Source organism: Primulina tabacum, chromosome 2, assembly GCF_025594145.1.
Source record: "Primulina tabacum isolate GXHZ01 chromosome 2, ASM2559414v2, whole genome shotgun sequence".
NCBI classification, from domain to species: domain Eukaryota; kingdom Viridiplantae; phylum Streptophyta; class Magnoliopsida; order Lamiales; family Gesneriaceae; genus Primulina; species Primulina tabacum.
The window spans coordinates 50906610-50919474 of NC_134551.1; the positions used below are offsets into that span (position 1 = coordinate 50906610).

Below are 12865 nucleotides of genomic sequence, written 5' to 3' on the forward strand. Positions count from 1 at the left end.
ATTCGAAAGAGTGGTCCTGGAATGTATTGTTGTGTTCGTGGAAGAATAAATTTTTTTTCTCCTTGTATTTTTTGCTCATGCTTCTGTCTTTTACTATGTTAAAACGAGTATTTTTTATAAATCATTTAAAAAGAAAAACAAAAATAATGCAGATGGATGACTTTTGCAAAATTACAGCAAAACTCTACCATTGATACTGATGGACACTGCAAATATATTGTAGCATCCGCCGATGAAGGAGGCGGGTGTTGCAGTATCCCCACTGCAACCTTGCAACGTTTGCTACGGGCAAAATGACGACACAATCGTCCTGCATAACTAATGCACTCGTCAAACTTAATTCAAGAGGTTTCCTTCTCCTTCGACATTCTTTCTTCCCCTTCAGACGATAGCAAAATATATTTGTGCGAGTTTCAGTTTTCATTCGTAAGATTTAAAGGAACTAGCATTATTTTTTGGAAAGAAAATTGGAAAGAATTTGATAATTCATTATATACTAGTTACTTTGCACACGTAATGCGTGTGTGTACAGTCTTTTTTATCATTATCGATGGACTAAAGTGAAATTTGACAAATTATAGAGGGGCTAAATTGATATTTGAATTGTTGAAATAAAAAAAATAAAAAATAAAAGTGTGTGTTGAAATTTAAAAAAAAAACAAAAAACAAAAGTGTAATATTAATATGATATAAGGGTAAAGTTGGAAGAAAAGTTGGTATCCTTCCTAAGTGTTTACTATCATGTCCTCAACCTTAATAAAATAGAATAGATATATGTATAAACTGTTTTAGTATTATATTTGTTATTTATTATATTATAATTATTTGTTTATTATATTATATTTAATTTTTATTTGTTCAAAATATTAATACTATTTCATATTAATTTATGATTTATATTATTTGTTATAAGATAGCTGTAAATCGATGTCCAGAAGATCCCAACATTCTACATTTGCAAGCTACATATATGTCATCAACAGCTTTTTCTAAAACAGTTGATGATATTGTACGAGTTAAGCGTTCAGATAATCTATATGAGTGTTATTTATTGGGAATAATATACACAATCGTGTGTTGTAATATTTAAATGATATGAGGTTATATGGTGTTTTACAATATAGGCAATATTTGATAACTATCTTATTTTGCTATTGTTTAACGACGATTTCATTCTAGATTTGGTAAAGCAACAATCATGTTACAAGATGTTTAAGTTATTTGGGGACTGAAAATTGATGGTGAGAAGTGACTTTAGGAGTTTTTAGGATTTGAGCATCAAACATCACATTTTAAAGGAGATCACTTGTCTATGACCGTTTTACATGATCATTATGCATCGACATTTATTGATAATGATATCTCGGAAGTAGATGTCATACAATATAGTTGATGTTTGACTTTGATGATTGTCGGACGAATAATATTTTCGGATTATCAAAAAGGGTCGGCCAGACTTATGTTTTTGCAACTGCTCCAAGATATCAATCGAGTTAAATCCTACATTTGGGGAGTACAGTTTTAACGTTTCTATATCACGAGTTACGCAATGCAACACATATAGAAAAATCAAACATAACTGGACCTGTATATATCCAGCATGTATATATATAAATATATAATATTTTGATTATTTAATAAATCAATTATTTTATTTTTAACATGATTACTATTATTGACATATATGGGTCTGAAACAGGATTAAATGTGTTAACTCGGACAGAATAGTGTAACTCTTGTTGTGCCCGGTGGTGACCCTAACATTTTTTCTAGTTGCTCCATATGGTGCTTGATAATATTTGAAATTTATGTTGTAATATAAACTTATATATTGCGTACATTTTTGAATATATAATCATATTTTTTCATATATTAGGTAAAAATATGTGTTTAGTTACACTCGTTCACTAAAGCATGTTGTAGCGAGACTATTTTTATTGATTTAAGTATGCATGAATGTGAGCAATTTTGGGATGGGTGAACTCCTAGGAAGTTTTCGAACGTCAAACTGATGATTTTGCATCGTTTGATTTAGTTGGCTAGGTGGACCATACAAGAGTGACACCATATCATAAAGAATAATATTGTTTCTGATGGGATAAAGTCGACAATAGGAAAATTATAAGATTGATCATATATAAGGGATATGTGATAATACCAACAGATAAACACACATCTCCAAATACTCATGTGCCTAACATCCCGACTCATTCGCACCAAAGTATGTACACTCTGTGTTGCCACGGGTATAAGAAAACAAAGTTGTACCTTAGTTAACAACTATAACTTTTAGCTTAGTGGTGAACGTTTGATCTTAACAGTTTTGATCATATGAACAATGATGAAGTACTTATTAAATTATTAATTAAATTTTTTTAAAATTTGTATGGTTTTTATTTTATTTACCCTTTGTATTTTTTTTAAATTTTTTTCAGTTTAACTGAAATTTTTTACAACGAAAAAGATAATGATATAAAAACAGTTATTGATTTATACGATAATAATATATGGTAGTGTGTTTTTCCTTGATTATCTTCAAGATTGTAGAGATGCATTATTCCAATCGTGTGATGCGATGTTTCGGAATAAGACAATATATTACAACGCATTCACTTGACAACGAGGACCTATAAAATATCACATGAGCAGGTCATCACAAGACAGTTGGGAACTCATATCATAAAAATGCAACTCTTATGTGGAATCGAAAGTCCAGGTATGTTGTACAAGGTGAACTACATATGAGATCAAGACAAATTGATGATGATTATAAGCAGTGGTTTGAGCGAATAAATGTATGCATTATATCACCTACAATGCATGGGCTTGGTTTCTGGCCATATCCATACGATATGTTTTTTGTCAGACAACGACATCCTCAACAAAATTTCAATATGTATTTGTCTTGATTCGCATGAGTCATCATTAGGGTTTATTCCTGAGTTTGATACTACTGGTCCATCTGGTGGGTTTGATACTAGTGGCTCATCCCATGGGTTTGTTGTTGGGGGTCCATTCGGTGATATTGTCGGTTAATCTGGTGGGTTCGATGTTTACGATTAACTTAAATCATATAATACTCATTCAAATACGGTACTTAATATTTATTAATTTGTGCAACTTTTATTCATGGTAATATTTTGTATACATATGTCGTGGATGTTGAATATATCGAGAATTATAGTGGGCTTTCGGTTAAAATATATGTCATTTTCCTTTGAAGTTGAAAATGAGTTCTTCAAATAATTAAGCATGCGTACGTAATTTTCTCCACTAGAGACATAAATGTGGAGTTCATACGCGATGATGATATCATAGTTTGTTGAATGATAAGAGAGATAATATATATATATAAAAGGCAGTTATGAGATGTGATAATTGAATGACGTATGTTATAAGAGAATAATAGATTGAAACATATTAATAATAGAGTAGATCTCTTGTGAGACGGTCTCACGAATCTTTATCTGTGAGACAGGTTAACCATACCGATAGGCGATATTCACAATAAAAATAATACTCTTAGCATAAAAAATAATATTTTTTCATGGGTACTCAAATAAGATATCTGTATCACAAAATACGACCCGTCACACAAGTTTTTGCCTTAATTAATATGCAGAAGAGTATATAACTTAAATTATTGTAGTAATCAAGCCAAACGTCCTAGAGATATTTAAGAAAGTTATTCTATATTTTAAAATATTTCATATATTGTTTCTAAAAAATTACGAATAAACTATATTCGGACTTCAATCCTTTTTCTTGAATATGTTGCGGTGGAAGGACAAATGTTACTCTACCTGATAGATGAGATGTAACCGTTACCAGAATACTAGTTTTAAGCGTATCTGTTAAGTAAGTTTTGTGTTATGTTAATAACCTATTTCACAAATGACTAATGTTGCAAAATTTACTAAAGTCATGCTTCAGGAATGATCATATTCATTTGTTTATGTTACAATTTATATTGTTTGTATTTATATCTCTACCTGATAGTTAGGTCTCGTGTTCTTACAAGTTTACATTATTTTTTGGACATCTTGTCGATATTACGCTTTGGATGGGGATATGCTATTCCTATGTGTGGTGACCCAAACCTAATTCATCTTCTTAATCATTATTAGGATCATTTAATAAATCTGGATCTAATTTTTTTTTTTAAATACATATGTGCGGAACATATGAAATAAATCTTATTTCATTTACAAGATCAATATCCAGATCTAAGTACAAGTCTTGTACAAAAGTAAATCACAACAAACTACTGTTCATTCACTACATGTAAGGTGATGTAACAGATCTACTTCTAAGTCCGGATCTCCACGCTAATCTTGAATCTCTCATCCTCTTCGTGACCCTGATCCTGTCCCACCTGTTGTCATGCACACATACAAACACAACAACAGCCGGATAACTCCGGTGAGAATACAATCCCAGTATAAACAATGTAAACATGCAGTCATATAAAAGCATATATAAAAGCATGAAACACATATCAATAGCATGTATCAAATCAGAAAGACATGTATCGATATAAAGCTGTAAATAAACTCCGGACTCATCATCTCAGACTCGACTCATCTCTAATCTAGGGATCCCGGTTCCTGGATATTACAATATACCGAATCTCAGCGATAGGAATGAATCAAATCCTAAGCGACATCGATATAAACCACATATCCAGTGTCTTGGCGACTTAGCCGAAGACTTGGCACATCAGCCAATGACTAGGCACATCAGCCAATGACTCAATACATGCTCTGCTATAAATCAATAGACTAAGCATATGAATCTCAAACATTGCAACATATCAAGGCAATGATAATTCAGTATGTGATTTTGGGAAACTCAAGTTAAATCAAACTCGAGTTGTGCAATCCCGGATCAACATTGATTTATACATTTCTCTCTGTCAATCTGACTCTGTTGAAGTCTCGAATTCAAAGCCTGTCAATATCAATCTGGCAATGATAATAACGAGGAGTACAATATCAATACCCCTACTCAAATCAATACCGGATATAATCAGGATTCAATCAAATGCTGTTTCAACAGCATCACTGCACAATCTCAATATACCCAGCGATACAATATCAGTCAGATATCGATTCCCAGCAACTCATAATCAATAACAATACAAATCTGATATCAAATCTCAATCAAATCAACTCGGAAAATCATAACAATTCTATACAGTATCCGTTCTTCAATCCGGTTTCGATTATACGATGTCTAACATGTCAGAAATACCATATATGAATCATATCTGATTCTTTCCACACCATAATTTCAAAACATAACAAAATGTAGTAAAACTTACGTCTAGTTGAAAGCTCTTGTCGATATGAATACAATACTGAAGTCGAATTGAAATTGTGACGGGCGGATCTTTCACAATCACAAATCTAAATATAAAAAGGCGTAAGGATTTTTCTGAACTTTCCCTGACCTTTCTCGTTCTTCTTCCTTCGTGCCAACTGAATGAGATTGAGAAAGTTTATATATATCATGCATGTAGAGACCAAGTGGCTCATTCTTGGTTCAGCACGTCTCGCGCATATGCGCGACCCTCCTCGGCGCATATGCGCGAGACACTATGTCTCGGCGCGTCCTCATCACGGCATATCGCGCATATGCGCGCCCTCGTTCGGCGCATATGCGCGAGGTTCTTCACAACTCTCTGCCATCCTCGCGCACATGCGCGGGTCCATGTCGCGCATATGCGCGAGGTCTTCTGCCTACCTCGCGCATATGCGCCCGGCGGGGTCGCGCATATGCGCGAGGGCTCATCCTCGCACATACATCAATTCTTCTTTTCGGCTGTCCCGGTCCGATCCGTTCAATCTATAATCACCTCAATTATCAACAAATTATTTTCGATTATAATAACAAAATTCTCGGGCATTACACTATGTTTATCAAAGTTGGTTGTCTATGGTTTCTACTTGTCTTGATCAATCTCCCATTTTAATATGATGTATATCTATCATATATATTTATGTAAATGTGACATTCATACATTGGATGTGATAAAATATAATGTCATATTGTTTTGTTTTGTATTTTTTCATTATTTAAATTATAGTATAATCTCTTGACAAAAACTTGTGTGAGACGATCTCATGGGTCGTATTTTGTGAGACGAATATCTTATTTGGGTCATTCATGAGAAATTATTACTTTTATTTTTATACTAAGAGTATTATTTTTTATTGTGAATATCGATAGGGTTGACCCGTCTCACAGATAAAGATTCGTGAGATCGTCTCACAAAAGAGTTCAACTTTTTAGTTTTAAAAATTATTATATGATTTCTATTTAAAATAATAAATTCTAGTTAAATATGAATTATTAATTTTTATCATTATGATATTAATTAACTATAAAAATAAACTCAACAGACACGTGCACGCACTGGTTTGAATAAAGCTCAAAACTAGGGGTGTAAACGAACTGAACACGTTCACGAACTTTTCGAGCCGGTTCAAATAATATTTGGTTCGAATTCGAAATTATCGAATTCGAGCCGAACTCGAACATGTTCGAATATTTTTCGAATCGAATTCGAGCTAAAATTATATTGTTCGATTGTTCGCGAACTATTCGCGAACTTTAGCATTATATTTAAAAATAAATAAAATATTATTACGCGTGTATATATATATATATATATAATATTATAATATATAATATATTATTCGAGTTCGAATCGAATTCGAACTCGAGCCGAATTCGAACTCGAGGCTCAGTTCGAATCGAGTTCGAATCGAAAATAATAAAAGTTCGAGTTTCGAATCGAGCTTCGAATTGGTTTAGCTACTCAAAAACCTAACGCCATCTCTTGTTAAAAAAAATCACCTAAAATATTACGGAAACCCTAAACTTCTTCATTATCAGCCATGGAGAACGACGATAGCCACCGTAATGAGGCTTCTCCCTCTCAATCACTTCAATCCCTCTCTATTTCTCCTCAATCCCAGTAAATCTCTCTTTCTATCTTCACGCGCTGTTGATTTTTCATAATCAGTTATTTGTAGAAGTTTTATGCTGCATTTAATAATTTTCTTGTTTTTAGTATTTATATTGTTTTCAAATATATTTCATTTTGGAGTATATTTTGTGGGTTTGAATTTTTTGATGAAATTATTGGTAGAATGAATGTAAAGGAGAGGTTCGATGTAATAAGAAGCATTGGTGAAGAGTGCATACAGGAGGATGAGTTGGAGAGACTGTTGGCTAACAAGCCCAATCCCATTTGCTACGATGGGTTCGAACCCTCTGGGAGAATGCACATCGCTCAGGTCATTTACTTTATATTAAATTTCAGAAAAGTTACCCCTTTTTCAAGTCTAAAGAGGATAGCTCACTGATCTTGAATTGGTTTCTCGGTGTAAGTTAAAATTTGGTGATTTTTGTTATTTGAGCTTATTTTGACTGATATCCAATTTTGGTTTTAGGATATTATTTTTGGTTGGAACTTGAAGGTCGATGTGATTAAGTTGTTTCTTGCATAGAACATTGACAAGTTGTGTGAATGGGTATGGATATCTTGGACTGCTTTAAAATTCACAATCCTTTTCTGTTTGTGTTTTTCTGTGGGTTGAACTGACCAGCATGCAAATCGTTAAAATCATTTTGTTCTGCTTGCCTGTGAGTTTGTCGGGGATTAATAATCTCAACAACAGCATCATTGTTGAGGATGATGGAGGGTAGTTTTATTTTACCATCTTATGATTGAAACCGGAATACCATTTTTATGTCACAGCATTGACAAGGCTGGATTTTGTAATTGCCAATAGGTGCATAGTATTTTATGCTTCTGCTTTTTTCATTTTGAATATCTATTATTGATCAAGTTTAAATATTGTTCCTTGCTCTGTCTCTGATGATTATTCAATATATGAGCAGTCTATATTATTTTTCAGAGACTACAGAGTGCATTTTCACACGAGATAAAGATATACATTGATATTTTTGTTTTATAACTATCTCTGTAATGTATCCTTGAACAGGGAGTCATGAAGGCCATTAATGTCAATAAGCTGACCTCTGCTGGCTGCAAAGTGAAAATTTGGATTGCAGATTGGTTTGCTCAGCTAAACAACAAAATGGGCGGTGACTTGAAGAAAATTCAAGTTATAGGACAATATTTGATTGAGATATGGAAAGCTGTAGGAATGAATCTTGAAAGTGGTCAGGTAGAATTTATATGGTCTTCTGAAGAGATCAACTCCAGGGCTCATGAGTACTGGCCTCTTGTGATGGATATAGCTCGGAGGAACAAGCTTCCGAGGATTGTGAGGTATTTTTTTTCTATTTTCATTTTAATTGATATTTGAATATATTAATATTAACAGATTTGTTCTCTCTTTTGGGTGACGTACATAGGTGTTGTCAAATTATGGGTCGTTCCGAGCAAGATGAATTGTCTGCGGCTCAAATATTCTACCCATGCATGCAATGTGCTGATATTTTTTTTCTCAAGGTGACTGTTTATGTATGTGCTTTACTATAAGTTAATGCTGACAAGTCTCAATGTGTATTCTCAGTCCTGGGTTTCAAGTTGTTTTTTTAATAAAAAAATATAGACTTTTCTCTCCTAAATTCAAGTGATTGTTTGATTTTCACGCCAGGAATTATTTTAGTCATCAAAGTTTTTAAAGATTACAGATTATTTGTTTTCTTACCATTGGTGGTTGAGAATAATAATAATCACATAGAGGTTGTCGGGTATAATAATTTTCCCTGGTGGGTAGAGCGATCGAAACGTGGTGCTTGAATTGTTATATGGTTTAAAAGATTTGACTTGTACGGTTACCATAAGTTTTAGCTTTTAGTAAAAGCGTCAAGTGCTCAGTCCTACAATTGTTATCGGAGTCAAGATCACTGGTTCGATTCTCATTGATTGCAAGTAGTGTAATTATTGAGAGGAAGATTGTCGGGTGTGATAATTTTCCCTATTGAGAAAAACAATCGAAATGTGGTCCTTGAGCTGTTGTATAAGTGTTGCATTATTTTGATACCTGCAAGTATACGATGTCAAGTTTTAGTACTCGGTGGAGCACATATATCGATTCCACGTAGTGCAATTCAATTATAAATTAATTACCACAGTTAGAATAATCAGACTTTATTTAGAAAATTTAAAAGAATGTTTGTTGTTAATTATGAACTAAAATTAATGAAAGCACACAAACGATTTAAATCAGTGTGAGTAAAAATCTAAAGGTACAATTTCACTTGGCCTTCATTATATTAAATTATAATTGACATCTACATTTATAATATCAACATATTTACTACTCAAGAATTCTCAACTATTCATATTCATTTCCCAAGTGGTGAGTCGATTTAAATAACCATATTAAAAGTCAAACAATAAATAATTTAAATAGAACAATAATTCTTTTAATGGATTCATTGGAGTTATATGTCTCCTGAACTCTATAACACTAGCGATATATTTTCTTATGGTCCTATTCAAAATCTCCTCTCCCGAGTAATAGTTCTCAAGTAAATATGACAATCCAATTAGTGATCAACTGATTGAAACAATAAGATTCGGAAAATATAAATAAACAAATAAGTAATTCGCATATACAAATAAACAATTCATAAATAAAGATTCGACCAAGCTACGTCGTCTTCGAGATTAATAAATTTGTTAATGAATGAAAAACTGACAAAATTAATTCATGTTCTTCAACATCACTAATAGACGAAAACTAAGTGAGAAGAAAGAAAGAAGCATCGAATCAGATTTGCGACTCCGTCCCTGGTAGATGCGCTCTTCGTTCTTGCTCTTTTTCCCATTCTCTAGATTTTTGTGTGTGACTACGGCTCGCCCCTTTTTTGCGCTAGGATTTCAATATTTATATTTGTGTCCAAATCCCTAGAGCCCACGAAAAAGCCCGTAGAGTTCTGCGCCGCGTGCATGTGCGCAGGATTATGCGCAGGTGCGCGACTGGCGGCGCTGTCTTCGCTCTGCGCGCGCACTTCTGTCTTTTTTTTTTCTGCTCGCGCTTCTTCTTCTTTCTTGTTCACTTTGTTCTTCCATTTTGCCATTTAATTTATTCCTTGTTGGTCACAATTTATGCGTCCATGTTTGATTCCTGCAAACGACATAAATAACTACGAAAACACGTAAATCCGCTCGATATCAGCGCACTTTCATGCCAATTCTTTGGGTAATTTAAGTGCAAAATTTGCACTTATCAATAATTTAAAATATTTAAGTTAGCTACTACTAGCTATAGTTTTTGGTAAATCGGTAAGCGTTATGTTCTATAGATGTCAAATTTAATTTAAGAGTGACATAAAATCAATATCATGCTAGTGTTTTCGCCAGTAGCGAATTGAGATATCAACAAATTCATTCGTTAGCTCGTGTGAACCTTGAGCTAGTTAATTTTTTGCCCAAAATCCAGTTCTATCTAAACAAGAGTATAAAGCAACAGACAGTGTATGATGAATTTTTTAACAATGTTCTATTGGTTGTGTGCCATAGGTGTAGATGATCTTTTCCATGTGGTACTGTTTCTTTGGTAACTTATTACTGTGACCAAAATATTTTTTCATTCTACTTTAACGCCAACCAAACACTGGTGGTTTATATAGGCTGATATCTGCCAATTGGGCATGGACCAACGTAAAGTGAATGTGCTTGCTAGGGAGTACTGTGATGACATCAAGAGAAAAAACAAGCCTATAATATTGTCTCACCGTACGTATTTGTAGAATTTTTTTAACTTTAACTTGACACTCAATTTTAATAGTACTAATTGCTCTGTTTCATTTGGTTATTTTCATGTGCAGATATGCTTCCTGGTTTGCAGGAAGGACAGGAAAAGATGTCGAAGAGCGATCCATCATCTTCCATCTACATGGAAGACGAAGAGGTACCTTCCAGTTGGCCATGTTCTTTTTTGCAATTTGGTTTTTTCTAAAAAACCTTATTTCAAATATGGACATGTTACTCACAAATCCACAGGCTGATGTGAATTTGAAGATAAAGAAAGCATTCTGCCCTCCAAAGGTGGTGGAAAAGAATCCATGCATGGAGTACATCAAATACATTGTTTTTCCATGGTTCAATGAGTTCACAGTTGAGAGAAAACCAGAAAATGGTGGCGACAAGTGAGTCTTGTTTACGTTTTTACTTATCTGCCATTTGTTTAGTCACTATTTGGCCCATGTGGCGAGGGAGATAGGCTCCGCATAACTAGCTACACTAGTAACTATTGTGCATTCGTTCACTTCATGAAATTGATTAGCTTAAGTCGCTAAGAGAGTTCAATATATTGTTCTATAAATGATTTCGAGCTCTTCACTAAAGACAATATGAGATGGGGGTAATACAATTAGCTTTAACTTCAGCAAAGTGATGTTCGTGTCGATGTAAGACTTAATTCAGGATCTGCCAGTGTCAATTCTAAACGTGGCTCATATGGGGTCAAGTGATGATTCTCATTCATGTAGCTCGTGAGATTTCTTTTGTATATAACATTTTGTATTTGCATCACTTGGCTCTCAGTGTTCCAAGTTCCAACTCATAGTGTTCTCCGATAAATTTTGCATGTGACGAGTAACAAGGTTGGTATCGGGATGAGGATCTGTAAGAAACTCTGCACGATAAGCTAAGCTAGCAACTATTTTGCATAGATTCTTATTTTGCTAAAATTCGTTAAACAACTTGATAGAGAAGTTCATTGTATATACCCTTTCCAACTTCTCCCATAAAATAATGTCTTGTTTTAGGACCTTCAAAAGTTTCAAAGATTTAGCTGACGAATATGAAAATGGTGATCTGCACCCGGGGGATCTAAAACCCGCTCTATCAAAAGCGCTAAACCGCATACTACAGGTCATTCATGTTTTACCGGTTATACTCATCATTTTTACAAGTTACATAAAATATAATTGTGGTTTTGTCTTTTACATACTGACATTTGCACTCGCTCATGCAATTATGAAATTTGTGTTTTCAGCCAGTGCGTGATCATTTCATTAACGACCTCAAGGCCAAGGAGCTATTGAAAAGGGTAAAGGTATGTATTTATTTTATTAGCTCTGGCTCTACTTTGAATTTGATGTACAAATTAATGGCTTCGTTAATTTTTATGTAGAAAATATTTATGTACTAATATACAAAACATATTGATTATGCCTTTATATATACACATATGAATATGTTATAAATTAAGTAGTAAAAGAAAAATCTCAAACTGAGGGTCGAACAAGTGAAATATAATTGACACCTTTATTTTGGGGTTTGGATTATTAGTGAGACATTATTAATTACGTTGGATTTTGATTTTAAATGAATAGTGGTGATTGTTAGTCCACATTATTGAATCAATATGCCTCGCTTGTGCTCACATTCTTCATTTTTTCCCAAAATTGTAGGGTTACAAGGTAACCAGATAATGTGGAATGGAAGCGAACAATCTCAATGCCATGATGCTCCACTAATTTCATCTACTCTTGATATTTTTGTCATTTCTTCAACTATTGAATTTGCGTCCGTATACTGTCACACCACCACACCACAATTTGTGTATGTATTACAAATTAAGCTCAAACCGAGCTCAAGCTCGACTCGTATTTAACAGTAATATAATAATTGTTACTAACCTTTATTCAGTATTCAAATTAAGACTAAACATGTATTAAGACTTAAGACTCGAAACTAAAACCAGCACTTGTAGCTTCGCACAAAATATACCTTGATTTGGGCCTTGTTTTCCCAAAAAAGGTAAGGTAACTTACAGTTCATCGAACTTCGAAGTACATATACCTTTGGAAGCCTGAGAGGCTTTCTTGATGGAGAGGGGAGTGTGGAGAGTCTCTGTCAGTGTTCAAC

General features: G+C 33.7%; 1 protein-coding gene across 1 annotated transcript; it reads left to right on the top strand.

The window, feature by feature from the left end:
• Nucleotides 1–6826: 6826 nt before the first annotated feature.
• Nucleotides 6827–12641, top strand: LOC142536695 (tyrosine--tRNA ligase 1, cytoplasmic-like). Its single transcript, XM_075641964.1, has 10 exons — nt 6827–6982; nt 7157–7304; nt 8016–8305; nt 8392–8488; nt 10621–10726; nt 10819–10901; nt 10994–11139; nt 11761–11866; nt 11991–12050; nt 12409–12641. Exons 1-10 carry the CDS (start codon nt 6903–6905, stop codon nt 12427–12429), a joined length of 1137 nt encoding a protein of 378 aa, XP_075498079.1. The 5' UTR covers nt 6827–6902; the 3' UTR covers nt 12430–12641.
• Nucleotides 12642–12865: the final 224 nt, after the last annotated feature.

What these genes read in the sequence shown, in the direction of transcription:
- LOC142536695 (XM_075641964.1), top strand. Translation starts at nt 6,903, where the DNA reads ATGGAGAACGACGATAGCCACCGTAATGAGGCTTCTCCCTCTCAATCA. An exon ending in TCTACATGGAAGACGAAGAG is followed by an intron (nt 10,902 to 10,993) that starts GTACCTTCCAGT and finishes ACAAATCCACAG; the next exon opens with GCTGATGTGAATTTGAAGAT. An exon ending in CCAGAAAATGGTGGCGACAA is followed by an intron (nt 11,140 to 11,760) that starts GTGAGTCTTGTT and finishes GTCTTGTTTTAG; the next exon opens with GACCTTCAAAAGTTTCAAAG.